The sequence below is a fragment of the Lepisma saccharinum genome, chromosome 26 (assembly GCF_977018435.1).
Source record: "Lepisma saccharinum chromosome 26, izLepSacc3.1, whole genome shotgun sequence".
In the NCBI taxonomy this organism is placed as follows: domain Eukaryota; kingdom Metazoa; phylum Arthropoda; class Insecta; order Zygentoma; family Lepismatidae; genus Lepisma; species Lepisma saccharinum.
This window is the reverse complement of record NC_139254.1, coordinates 8,930,365-8,945,191: the sequence shown is the minus strand read 5'-3', so window position 1 is coordinate 8,945,191 and position 14,827 is coordinate 8,930,365. Positions and strand designations below refer to the sequence as shown.

The 14,827-nt window shown below is 37.2% G+C and overlaps 1 protein-coding gene across 2 annotated transcripts in view; it reads left to right on the top strand.

Moving 5' to 3' along the window:
- The window catches only part of LOC145979439 (uncharacterized), a 28,761-nt gene that overhangs the window by 7,996 nt on the left and 5,938 nt on the right, over nucleotides 1–14,827 (top strand). For both annotated transcript variants that reach the window (XM_083112340.1, XM_083112339.1), the window contains exons 4-8: nucleotides 2,466–2,667; nucleotides 6,820–7,062; nucleotides 8,295–8,510; nucleotides 8,950–9,108; nucleotides 13,240–13,389. In XM_083112340.1, coding sequence (XP_082968466.1) covers nucleotides 2,466–2,667; nucleotides 6,820–7,062; nucleotides 8,295–8,510; nucleotides 8,950–9,108; nucleotides 13,240–13,389 — 970 coding nt within the window. The remainder of the gene's footprint in view (nucleotides 1–2,465; nucleotides 2,668–6,819; nucleotides 7,063–8,294; nucleotides 8,511–8,949; nucleotides 9,109–13,239; nucleotides 13,390–14,827) is intronic.

Here is a 14,827-nt window from a genome sequence, read left to right as displayed (position 1 = left end):
AAATTGTTGACACCTGTTTGTTAAGTGTCTCATGTCCAGTTGTTTCTATTCGTTCAGGGGTGTAAGGGGTTACCTTCTGGCAAGGCACTCACTTCCCCATAGTACACCTGAGTAACTGCCTCTTGCTGGTCAGTGAGGCTCTGCCACCTGGATTGACCAGCAGGATAATCATTTGTGGAGTGTTGTTATTATGTTTGTGCTGAGTGATCCTTTGCAGCCCCAGCTTTTCACCTAGGTAAGGAGATTTAGTCCTTGGAAACCGTATAGTTTTAGTTCTTGTTATTTAATGAATGAATTAATTAGTTTTTAAAAATTGAATGAGGAATTCATGTTACAGGACTTTAGATGCGGTAAGATATTAATGTACACACAAAATGTGCTAAGTATCTGCATACCTGTTTTTGGTGACCACCATCCACATAGGACCAATGTCATTATCCACTTGGTGGATGACCAATGTCATTATCTACTTTATGGGTGACCACTATCATTGTCCACTTTGGTGGGTGACACAGTCATTATCAACTTGGCAGGTGATCACTGTCATTATCTACTTTATGGGTGACCACTCTCATTATCCACTTGTTGGGTGTGATCACAGTCATTATCCACTTTGGTGGGTGACAGTCATTATCCACTTAGCAGGTGACCACTGTCATCCACTTGGCAGGATAAACAGGTATGTGGATACTAATTGTTATCATGTTTCATGTGTATATGAAAAAAAAAAAACAGGACAAATATATTTACATGAATGTCTGTTCCCACGTTTTCCTTTTCTCTTTTCTTTATTGTTTAAATTTTACAAGTTGTCTTGATTCTACAGGTGTCTTGTGCAGACATTCTGCAGAATCAAGTACCAAGGCTGTTTGGCAGTCCTGGACAGCCCCGATTTACAAATATATATTTCAATAAGTATATAAATGGATAAGCATTCTGGTATGAGGGATCTTTTAACAATATTTTATTTTCTTGTTAGAGGCCTATCCTCTGTTTTGTTTGAGTTAAGGAGCTTATTCCCGTATTGTGTGATGGGCAAAAACAGCCAATGTGTTGATATGCTCATAATATAAAAATCATTAAAGATGAAACTGAATATTTGTACGAGGGAGGTTCTGAAAGTTCATGGATTGGCAACACTGCATCGATTCTGTGTAAACCGAGTCTGTGATTGTTGCACATGAAGATAGCCTGTGAACCAATGTGCAGCTGTTGTTTGTTTGCTCGCTTTAAAAGCATATACCAATAATTACCAGACAAAGGATCGCTATTGAATTTTGTGTGAAGTTATACAAAAGTGGCCAGGGAATGTTTGAGATGATCAAGGAACCTTTCGGTGACGAAGGAATGGACAGATCGGCCTTATTCAAGTGGTGGAAGCATTTTAAGGGAGGTAAACGTGATGTGTAAGTTAAGGCAAGAAGTGGGCATCCATCAACATCAGTGAATGATGAGAACATTGTTGAAAGAAGATAGATGTTTATCGATTCGTGAATTGGCAGCTAAACTGAATGTTGGTGTAGCAAGATGTCACGAAGGGAGCAATGTGCAAAAAAAAGACATGAACTGTGTCATGAAGAATGGTGTCTCCTGCAGGACCCTGTGGCCGAATGGTTAGCACATCGCGCTGCGATGCCAAGGGTCCCGGGTTCGAATCCCGGTCGGGCTTGGTTGTTTGTGAATGTCCATTCATCAATTTCATCACTTCATCACTCATCCCCATCTTCGCAAATTAGCCAAGAGGCACAAAACGCGAAGTAAAATAAACTAAATCAATCAATCAATCAGGATAACGCTAAGCCACATGTGGCACAGCAAGGTATGGCAGCTTTCGAGAAAATTGGTGGGCAGTCTGTAGACCATCCTCCATACAGCCCAGACCTCGCACCCTGCGATTTCTGGGCATTTCCAACACTTAAGAAAGAGTTACGCGGAAGGAAGTTTAGCAAGGACAGGAATTGAAAGCTTTCACATCCGCTACCTTACACCGACTCTCAGAAAATTTTCTGCAACATGGGTTTGAGAAGCTGGTGCATCGCTGGAATCGGTGTGTAGTGTGAAGGGTGCTATTTCGAAAAGGAAACTCAAACCAACCCTCGTACTGACTCCGACTTCGAATAGTGATCTCAGTCCATGAACTTTCGGAACAACCCTCGTACAATGATAGCATATTTGTCCTTCAAATGGGAGGGGATTCGAGGGTGGGAAAGTTAGTTTTTACATCATGGTCTGTAAGTTTTTAATGGTTAGTATTATTTTTTTTTTGTTTCTGTAATTTTTAATATTTTTTGTTGCTTAAGGGCAGGATCAATTTTTAAGCAGCTGATTGAATCATCCATACTTGCTTAGGATTGAAAATTCAGCAACAGGTGCAGAGAGGCTTTTTTTCTCTTAATGGTAGAGCAGTACATAGATTTCTCTAGCTGTTTTTCTATGAACTGAAATATTGTACCATTCTACCGTAGGTGCACAAAGAGAGTTCTTCAGAAAAGTTGGATGGGAGTTGGAAATCTTCCATGTCACTTTCCGACACCTGTAGCAAGACAAGCCTTGAGAATATTGACACAGGAAGATCCGATGAGCAACAGCACACTAAACACTCAATGCAGACCCAGACAGATGAAAAAGACAGTGAAATAAATGGAGAAGAGAATAATCTAAAGTTAGGTATGTTGTCTTAGTGTTCTTGATTACAACAGTAATTTGTTGGGCTAAGGTAATAACGATGCCAATGTATTAGTAGTAGCCCATACCAGTGGTATGGGTATCGTTAGGTATCTCTTGGAATTTATTCACCGATACTGAATGGTTATTTTCCCAGAGTTCGGATGTTCATGGGTTCTGAGAAATGTCATACAATAGTTTTGTACTACGTAGAAAATTTTAGCGAAAACTGCAGGCTCGACCAGGACTCGAACCTGGGTCTTTGGCATACCGTGCCATTGCTCTAACCACTGAGCTACCTCGCCTGATTTTTCGCAGTTGCTGTTTTACCTGCGTGAAATAGTCTCTGCCAGTGCTACCACAATGGAATCTGTTGCCTTGGAAACACTGCATACTTCGACGTTGCCTGGTTCTTGTTGCGGTGGCACTTGCAGAGACAATTCCACGCAGGTAAAACAGTGACAGCAAAAAATCGGGCGAGGCCAGGCCAGCTCGGTAGCTCAGTGGTTAGAGCAATGGCACGGTATGCCAGAGAACTGGGTTCGAGTTCTGGTCGAGTCTGCATTTTTTGCTGAAAATTTCTACGTAGTACATCTGCTGTGTGTGCCTAATCTTCAATAATTAACATCTCTACACTGGGAGGAACCAGGCAATGTCGAAGTCTGCAGTGTTTCAAAGGCAACAGTTTCCATTGTGGTAGCCCTGGCAGATGCAGGTAAAGCGTGACAGCGAAAAATCAGGTGAGGCCAGGCTGACTCGGTAGCTCAGTGGTTAGAGAAATGGCATGGTATGCCAGAGACCCGGGTTCCAGTCCTGGTCGAGCCTGCATTTTTTGCTGAAAATTTCTATGTAGTAGATCTGCTGTGTGCATGTAATCTTCAATAATAATTTTGTAACATCTTATTATCCTGGAAATTATGCAAAATTTTAAATTTTCATTTATTTGCCATCAGTATTGTGTGAACAAGTGGATTTTGAGATTAAATGACATCTACACTACTACATAAAATTTAAGGAATACCAAAGAAACAGAAGGAAACCAATACAAAAGCAAGTTTCACCAGGGTTTATGAACTCCAATATGGTACAGATGCAACATGTAATGAAAATGACCAGCAACATTGCAGAATGGTATACAGGGTGTCTGGAGTATGAGAGCTCTCAGACCGTCAATACGGTGTGTGACCACCTTGAACAGACAAACAGGCACGACGTCTGGCCTCCATGCTCTGGATCAGATTGGTTAATCAACTCTGGAGGGATACGGGGCCACTTGTGTAAGAAGGCGTTCCTGAGGTCAGGAAGGGTCCATGGTGGAGTTGGGATAAGCTGTGCAAGTCACTCAAGATCATCCTAAACATGCACTATAGGATTGAGGTCTGGCGAGCATGCAGGCCATTCAATAAGGGTGCACACGGTTGGTTAGGTTTTGTGTTTATCTTTGTCCTTCTGTCCTCTTAGTGTTCCTTAAGTTTTGTGGAGTAGTGTATTTATGTATTCCAATGTAATTCTTCGAATATTTTATAGCAAAACTGTGGTAAATTGATACATATAATTTACAGTGGAAGACTTATACATGGGAGTATCATTTAGACACAAAATTCATTTCTCCTCAATAATGAAAATGATTTTTTTTGCAATATTTACGAGATAATTAGACTCCACAAAATTGTTGCGGGTCATTTTTGTGTGCACTGGGAGACACCAAGAAACCTGAAAGTGTCTATATTTATTAAATGAAATTTCCAGTGCAACAGAGGTCATTTTGAACCAGAAAGAAACAATAGTAAAACAGTAGACTAAATAGTGCTAAAAAAATACAAAACAGTGCCCAGATTAAACAATAGCATTGCTTGTTAAAAAATATTTATAGGTTGGTGATAATAGGTGGTTCATTAATTTGGTTGATTTTACTACACTTTTCTGCTATTTTTGGCTAATAGCAAAAAAGTGATAATTAGGGAGTAGATTTTTAGGTGCAAAAAAACTGAATATATTTATTTTTTGTTCTAAAAACAGTGGAAATATATACGTGGATAAAAGTCAAAAATATTTCCATTGAAAAAGTCTGCCAAACAAATAAATATTCACCAGTGACAGAAGGTTCTTAGTGGCTTGTTGCATTCTGTTACAATGAACAACAAAGCACATTTCCAAATTGTCCATTGGAAATGTGTGCCAAATATTTCTGAACAATGACTTATATAATGTGAAAACAACCTTTCCACATCACACATATTCAGATGTGCATATTCATCTTCTACACATTTAATCTCCAGAACATGAGCAACTTACACAGTTTTTGGTACCCCCGCGTTTTATTTCGGAATTTATCTCTAAGCACCTGTAAGTGTGTCCCGAATTTCCCTGCAACTGCAATAACAACTTTCACTGTTTCACAAAGCAGTTGTGTTGAAGTTTCCTGTTTTTATATCACGCCACACAATAAGCTTAGATTTGCAGAGAAACCCCAAATTTTTTTGTATACATCCATATAAGTCTTGATGTATTGTAAAGTATTTCATCTATTTTATGCATTAACTCCAAGATATGCGTTCACACAAAGAATTTGGAAACACTATTTTGTCTGTAATGTCTAAAATATGTACATTTTATGCGCTTTCATTACTTATATGTGTTTTATGTGCTGAAGGTAAAATTATGCATCTTCATGTCAAATACGAACATGCAGGTTGCATTGCATCTGTATGGTTGACACTCCTACCGAGTGTGTCTGACTTCTGAAGCATGGAAAGAAATATGTTTTTTACCTAAAAATCCCCTCCTTAGTGATGATATGATGAAATTGATGAAGAGACGGTCACAAAGAACACCCATGCCCTGTCCAGGATTCAAACCCAGAACTCCTGAGGTCATAGCATGCTTTTTAAACCACTTTGCCACGGAGTTGATGATGAAAGATGAATAAGAGCTGAAGATATCTATTTGGTTTGAAATGTTAAAGTGATTTGGTAGCCTATGGAATAAGGAGCAAGGTCTTGTATGAGTGAGAGTCTTCGAGTTGCAGTGTGGAAAGTTTCCTTTCTCCTTGTTTTATGTCCAGGCCCTCTGAGGGAAACTTAATGGAGTAGAATGCTACATCTTAGCTTTCCATTAATGATCTTGTAAAGTAATTTCATATATTCAATGTTTCTACAAGGTTCTGGGCATGAGCGTAACTTGGGGCATAACTTTGGAGGGGCAACGGGGTGGGGGGAATCAAACTTGGGACTTAACTTTCAGGGGCTGGACCCTGTGGCCGAGTGGTTAGCACACCGTGCTATGATGCCGAGGGTCCCGGGTTCGAATCCCACTTGGGCTTGGTTGTTTGTGAATGCCCATTCATCAATTTCATCATTTCATCACTCGTCCCCATCTTCGCAAATTAGCCAAGAGGCATAAAACGCGAAGTAAAATAAACTAAATCAATCAATCAATCAATTAACTTTCAGGGGAAGAATAAATCTGGGACTTAAAGTTTCAGAGGCAGAATCAATCTTGGGACTTACCATTGGTGGCCTGAATGAAACTTGGGACTTAACTTTGAAGAGCAGAATCAAACTCGGGACTTCACTTTCAGGGCAGAATCAATCTTAGGACTTATCTTTCAGGGCAGAATCAAGCTTGCGACTTATCTTTCAGGGCAGAATCAATGTTGGGACTTATCTTTCAGGGCAGAATCAATTTTGGGACTTACCATGGGGGGCTTGAATGAAACTTGGGACTTAACTTTCAAGAGCAGAATCAAACTTGGGACTTAACTTTCGGGGGCAGATTCAAACTTGAGACTTTGGGAGGTAGGACAGGAATGACAAGTTTCCATCCCATTAAAAGTCCAGAACTATTTTGCTAAATAACTTACATTGGCGCAATCATAAAATATACTCTCCAATACTTTGCTACTCCGGTCACAGTAGGCTAAGAAAAGTATCCTTAGTTTTTAAATTTAGTAACCTGACATTTTGGGGGGAGGGGGATAAGTGCCCCTTCCCCCCCTTGCCCTCACCAAGTGACACCTATTGTTCTGGGGTATTAACGTGTAAGTTTTCAAGCAGATCAGCCGGTATTATTAGTGATTGAATTCTGTATCGGTATTGACTCAGCGCTAATTTTAAACCAATACAAAAATCTATTACTTTTTCCTCTTAACTCTAGTTCCAGGTTCTTCGTTGGAGAAAGATAGCACCCAGCACACTTGTAAACCTAAGATAAAGCGAAGGCAGTGTATTAAGCTGTCGAAGTTAGGTCGTGCATCAACGGCTCGTCTTGCTATGATTAAGAGGATTCGGAAGAGGAAGCTAATTGTGAGGTCCTTGGTGAAGAAGAAGAAGGTGGTCTCGTGCAAGGGACTGCAACAGGATGATAGTGAAGACAATTATAATGAAGATGAAGCAAATAGTAAGCTGTTTGAGTGTTTCATGACAAAGAACTGCTTTTGTTGTCTAGTTCCTGCTTATTCATTATTAGTAATGGTATTTCACTTTTTACTACTGGCAATAAGGTTGAGCTTACGTGGATGTTTTGCTTATCCATTACAAGGAGAAAATTAGTGGAGGATGTTGGGGTAGGCATAAGAAGGCAATACTTTCTGAGATGAACAGTCGCATTGAAAATACCAAACTGACAATGTGACATTTGCTAAATGAGCATGCCCCCCTTCCCACAAGGGTACAGTAATTATGACACCGCTTACAGCGATAACCTGCAATTTCCACAGTATGATGGGCATCACTGCAGTGTTGCCAGGTTCAATACACATCTTTACTCCTTTGAATAAAAATCTGTTAAAGTCAGTTCCACAGTGTAAATTGACAATGATAATGGGTTTTAAAAACAGCTGCAAAGAGCTTCAAAACAAGAACAAGATCGAATTTGTAGGACTACCCAGTACTAAGAAAACATTTTTCACAAATTGATAACCTTTTTTGGCCAATTTTAAAAATCTCAAAATTTAGAATTGTATTTAAAACCTTTCTACCTGCACTGTATTTAAATTTCATCATCATCAGATCACTAGTTTTTTATTTATAGAATTTCAAAGAGAGTGGTCGTTTGGCAAGCAGCAAAAAACCGGCACTTTTGTGATCCAACGACAATAAAATATCTAAGGCACTCTCAAATAAACAATTGATTACTATAGATTAATGCAGAATTGAATAAGCTAAATTTTGATGTAACTCGTTTATTCTACTGGTCAATTTTTAATTGAAGTCCAAACTCTAGTATCCATAATCCGATAGTAGGTTCATTTGTCTGCCTACTTCCTCTATGACATTGTCATTACAATCACATAACACCAACCTACCTACGTACCCCTCTGTCTCTCATTCCGACCCCTCCTTTCTTCCTCACTTCCTCAACCTAAGTATATGACAGTGTGTCAAATGAAAACCAAGTCCAACAAAACAATATAGGGCAGACAGTACACAACTCAAATGTACTTGAAGTATCAGCTGTTATTTACAAAAGCATCCTCCAGGCTGAACCATTGGTCAAGTCCACTGCATTGTGTCATTAGATTAAATATGGCAGCTCCACTGCACACTTGCATAAATGCGGAGCAGCAGTTTTGAATGTGTAGGTGCTTTGTCATCGTTGCATTTTGGATTCTAATTTCCCTTTCTTCCTAGTTTTAGACCACAACAGATCCAGACGAGGTGTGAGATGCCACATGTGCAGCTATGTTGCTAAGGATTCATCTCTGCTGGAGCAGCACGTAGCTCACACCCACTCGAAAGACGTTACGTACAAGTGCGGAATATGTGGCTTCATCTGCCATTGGAATAAGGAGTATTACACACACATGAAGTCTCATTTCCATGGGCCACCTTTTAGGTGTGATTCATGTAAGTATTCATTTATTTTATGTTTATTTTTATTTGTTTTATTTATTTTCATTCATTGATTATTTTTTTATTAACCATATAAATTAATAACTACCTTCTGTAAGCCTTTTTCTGTTGAGTTTTGGTTTTAAGTTCATTTCATGTACAGGAAGGCTAATCGGGACTGAATCTGTACTTTAAAGTGGGATCCGAACCACTTATGAGTCATTCCATGCCAAATCAACACAGGTACGTGCAATTTCTAACCTGACCATCACCAATTTTCATGAAATTTGGGGAGTTGAAACTATGCATGGAACTTAGTAACTATGAAAATTTTTAGTTTCGTTTGTCTTGTAATTGTTAAATTATTCAAGGTCAAAGTTGGCATAAATTGTCCCAGTTGGATAATTAAAAAAATTGAAGTTATTAATTGAAGCATGTTTTTTCCTCTTCTCAGGCGAATACAGCTGTGATCGAATACAGCTTCTTCTCACTCACCGCCTGCAGCATTCCGACGAAAGGCCTTTCAAATGTGAAGAATGCGATTACCGTTGCAGGACCAGATCTAACTTAACAGTACATATGAGATGTCATACTGGTGAAAAATCCTTTAAATGTAAGTGTAAGCATATCATGAGTAATTTTTTTGTAAACGAAAGATGCATCTGGAGGTCCCAGAAATAAAGGGGCACTCTGGAATAAGGGCATTGTCGTATCTGAGTTTTAGTCTTGTGAAATATGTTTTATTGGTGGTGTTTCCTTTGTTGTTACACTACGACTAGAGCATTCTAGCATGCAATTGCTGAATAGACATTCCCCTAATTGTTGGATTGGGAGACGAGAGGAGACCTTGCTTTCCGGATCTTAAGCCTCCAGACTTTTTTCTGTGGGGTGTCCTGAAGAATGAGATGTATTCCAAGAAGCCACATATGATTGATGGACTGAAACGAAACATCGTGCAAGTATGTACAAACATTCCCGTGAATCTGTGTACTACCAAAGTGTGCTTATCAGTTCGTCACAGACCTACCAAATGTCTGGAAAGCAACGATGCCCTATTTGAACACTTGCTGTGGACTGTGTACTACACTCTCAACTTGGTAACACTAATCATACTGTCCCTTCTAACTATTTCCATTTCCAATAAAGATAGATCAATAGATGATACGCAGTTGCCCCCTTACTTCTGGGACACCCTATTACTATATTTAGGCTACACGAATGGGAGCTCTAAAAGAGATTGCTTTGCATAATTTAAATTCACACAAACTAGCTACATATGTAATTGTAGAAGCATATCAATTTACAGACATTTTTTATAGGGTCCAAAAATGTTTTCTATGCTGTTGTATACTGTAGTTTTTCACTGATTTTGTAAATTTTATTTACTATAAGTTGTTGTTCCCATGCTGATAAAATGTATATGCAGTGGCCCTCCTGAACCAATAATGGCTAATACTATTGCCTTGCAATCTACTGAAGGTATTTTACAATAGTTCTAGATCTCACGTAAATAAACTGAAAACTACAAGTCTATTACCAAGTTATTCAGCACCATAAGGAGGATTTTAGAATATAAAGGAATATAAAGTCTTTTTATTTGCTACAGACTGAGGTTCAGCCTCAGGCTGCTCTACCACCTAACTCTGCTAATTAATAGTACAATACATATATTTGTAACACTAAAATTCAATATAAACATGAATTTGGCATGAATCAAAAATAATAAAATTTTAAGAGAATACAATTCATTAACACACACACACATACACACGTGTACATATGCACTTTTCAAATCAAGACTAAAAAAAATTAATGCACAATTGGAAATATTCTGTGTCGGGTAAGTGTTTGCAAAATTCAGGGTTTTAATTGGTACTTGCTTACTTGTACGAACTAATGCTCAGTTGTTGTTTTTGCAATATAAATAATAGAGCTCGTTCTTAAAAGTTTTAGGGTGATGTAGTAGATGAAATGTAACCTTTGCAGACCAGAGGGAGAAGGAGCCCTCGAAACTAACTGACAGCATACTCAGGGTTGCTACGTGTCTGGAAAACAGGGAAATGCCAGGGAATTTTGCAGATCGTCTGCATTTTGGAGTCTGCAAGAGAAAAGGTTGCAAAATGAACAAGGAGCTCACTTCCACTTCTGGATTCAGTTCTTGTGATTCCACTCCCAAAAAAGATTCAGTTTAGAAACTTGTTTCTTTCGTTCTTATGAATCTCAGTCTTGTGCAAAATTGTGGTTCCTTCGAATTTCTGTAATAAATTTTCACTTTTATAATACTAGATATTAGGAAGAATATCAAAGTAAAACTTGGTGTCCAGATATCTGATTGCAATATAATCATAATTATCAGAAAGGTTGGTGAAGATGAGGTTATTGTCTATTATTTTATAGATCTTAGTCTTGTTGGCATTTCCTATAGAATTCATGTATGCAACAAAAATTTCTCCAGATGCTGTGTACTTATAAATGTAAGCAAAAAGCAGCATTTTCTACACTTTAAATCCACCAGAAAATCAAAAATTGTGTATGTTTTTTTAACTTTTTCTGTTTTTATATTGTGGAGATCTGTTTTGGTTAAAATAATGTACCTCTGTTACCTTAGCCTGAAGGCTAGATGCATGTGATACAATACATTTGATGCAGATTGTAATTTTACATTTTACTCTTCGAATTTTCATGTGTTCTTGAGTGTGTAGAATGAAATTTGCTAAAAAGAAGTTGTGAGTGACTATTCATAATAATTAATGGATTATATATTTAATTGAAAAACACAAGGTTCAAAGCAAAAATCATGATGATAAACATGTATGGAAAAATTTCATTTTCGGACTGGAAAAACCTGGAAATGTCAGAGAATTTCATAATCAAAAAATCGTAACAACCCTGATATTGGCACGGAATGTCAATTTTTCGCCTACCTCTCATAATGTTTGAATGTATTGAATATCTAAATGTCAGTTTCTCGTGGAGATAGCTGGCTGCGTGTAATTTTAATATTTTATACACTACACAATTTTTTTTTTAAAATTCCAAGTAATTAGGTGATATTTGGTTATTTTTTGTTTGGTATTTTCATCAGTTTAATCTGTAATTTTTCACACACACCTCTCTCACTGTCTAGCTTTCATTCCTTTAATAAGTATAACATAAAATAATATAGTCTTATTTTACAACATGATTGTTAAACTTATTTCTTACATAAGCATAAATTCGAAATTAGTTAATTTACTTACGTAAAGTGTGGCCGCGGTGGCTCAGTCGGTAACGTGTCTGACTACCATGCTCAAGGTCCCGGGTTCGATCCCCGGCCGGTTCATATAACTTGGGTACCTGGGGGAAACCCTGTGGGGTAAAGGCAGTCAGGGGCGTGATGCTGATCACATCACCCTCACTCACGACTGGAGTGGTGCTAAACACAGGGGAGCACTTTACCTTTTTTTACTTTTTACTTTACCTTTTTACGTACGTAAAGTGAGTATATAGTTGTCGTAGATGACGTTTCGGTGGCAACTGCCCCCTTCTTCAGGTCATGAAGTCTGCTATTAAGTGAATACGTAAAGCTTCGTCATTTAGAAAGGATCAAAGTATATGTATGGACAGGTTGAATGTTAGGATAACTAACTAAAACTGTTAAAACTGCTATAAAAATTGTTAAAAACCCGTAATGTTACTCTATCACAGCTCCATGTTACCAGGAACAAGAAGTTCAATAACTATTAAAAATTGCTAAAACCAGTGAGGTTACCCTAACACTGATACACCTAGACAGGAACATGTTTTAGTCATCCTAACATTTAACATGTCCATACATATACCTTGATCCTTTCTAAATGATGGAGCTTTACGTATGCACGTAATAGCTAGGGGCATGCATATTTCGTTTTTGACGAAAAAATGAAATTTGAAAAAACACATTGCAGTATTAATTTTTCATGTTTTTGAAAGGTGTGAGATGCATTTTGTGACCATGTTTTGTCACGAAATAATGCAAAATGAACTGCAAAAAGCGAAATTAACTCTCAAACACGAAATTCAGGGTTTATTCACCAACGCGACACCTTCTGAGGTCTGAATTATCCTGAGAGTTATGCAATTCCCGGAAAATTGACTAATTCTGCTGTTAATATTGGAGAAGCAAAAATGGACTCCTTGACACAGAAATAAACTTAATACTCTGATAACTACATAAATGTGCTATTAGAAGTGAAATGTTAATTCTGTGGAATAAGTGTAGTTTTTAAATCAAATTTAGAATTATATTCACAATTTTAAAACCAAAATGTCTTTTTATATACCACTTTTCATCCAATTTTTCACCGCTATAACACCAATATTTTATTTTATTTACCGCTTTTGAACCCGAAATTGACTCCGTTTTTGTACCGAAATTTTGCTTTTTTATTTACCAAAAACATGTGCCTCTAGTAATAGCCTACTTCATGACCTGAAGAAGGGGGCAGTTGCCACCGAAACGTCATCTACGGCAACTATATACTCACTTTACGTAAGTGAATTAACTAATTTTGAATTTATGCTTATATATGATAGTGAGTAAGTCGCACGGAACCAAAAAATGAATTATTTCTTACAGTAGAAAACGTAACTAATGGGTTGTCAATGAATAGCTCGATATAGTCCTGCATGCAGTTTTTATGAAAACTATATTTTGAGACATCTGTGATTGTTGTGTATGAAGTGTGAAGGATTTATCTCTTAGTAATAAGTTTCTCCTCCCTAGGTGAAACTTGTGGGCGTGCATTTGCAATGAAGAGTACCCTAGAACAACACCTGCTTAGTCATGGCAACGATAGGCCATACCTCTGTGATATGTGTGGGTTCTCTACAAAATATCTAAGTCATCTAATGGCCCACAAGAGGATACATACTGGTAAGATAAGTTATCATAATATTTTAATTCAAATCTGTTCCTTGCACCATATTTATTTAATATCATAAAATCATCGTAAACTAGGAGGAAAGTAAACACTATACGAAGACTTAGAATGTGTTAAGTAGAGGATATTGCAGAAAGATTGGAGTCATTTTTGTAAAGTATTGATTATATTTTAGTGATGGGACTGATTAATTGGTTCTCTATCGGTATCGGCCGATATAGGCATATCGGTGTATCGGTAAAATTACAGATTATTTTACCGATCCGATATCTCGATAAATATCTTATAATTTAGTGCAAAATTCTGCCATTTTGTTGTAATTTTTATGGGTAATCTCCATGCCCTACTTTCTGAAAAAGTAAATGTCTAAATATTCAACTTCTTTTTCATTGCAATCAGCTTGAAACACATATTTATTATGGAGATCAATGAAAATTTCAGGGTCTTCAAGGACCATTTCTAATTTTATATCGGATCGGTTATCGGTATCGGTAAATTTTATATCGGTACTGTATTCGGTATCGGCCAAAATTTCATATCGGCCCATCCCTATTATATTTTCAGTTTAAGATTTTGGAAATTTACTAACTGTTTAATGCTCAAGTGTATTAGTCCAAAAACAAGAAAGGATAGATAGGTACAAATGTGTGTAAAATTATGCTGTAGGTCTCACTTCGTTATTTATTATTACAGTGGAACCTCGATTTTAAGTTTTTCAGGGGACGAAGCTGAAAAACATTAAAATGCAGGAAAATATAAAATCGAAAATCAGGGTTTCACTGTACTTCCTATTTGAATTATAATTTGACATTCATAGGACATGTATTATGTAGTAATTTAAGCTCAAACTGCAGACTCGACCAGGATTTGAGCCTGCTCTACCAATCAAGCTACCACACCAGCCCTGTTTTTTTTACCTAAGTTTTCGTTCTTGCTGTTTTAACATCTCCACTTAGCACATAGAAAATTATATGATACAGCTGAACCTCTCTATAATGTACACCAAGTGGGAACAAAAAAAAAATATCCAGTATTGAGAAGTGTCTGCTTTTTGGAAATGTATGGAAATGGATATTTATGGAAATGCTATAAAAACTTGATTTGTTCAACAAAATGTTTTTATGTATTTAAATGTTTAGAATATATTCTAAGTTTAATGAACAAAATTTATCATGCATGTAAATTTTCCATATTAATTTCTAATGTATGTACAATTTTGCCAAATATCTTTACATTTCTTTCTCATAGACATTGATGACTATTTAATTTAAAATTAGCATGGTTGCAATTGTAACGCATACTTCCCAAGATGCCAAAAGTTTGCATTTTTAAAACAGTGTGTTTCAACAATTAAGAACTCTTCAAGTGAGAGAAATATATAAATATGTCTGACCTCAACCAAACTGTTGAAACTCTTACATGGAAAAGACA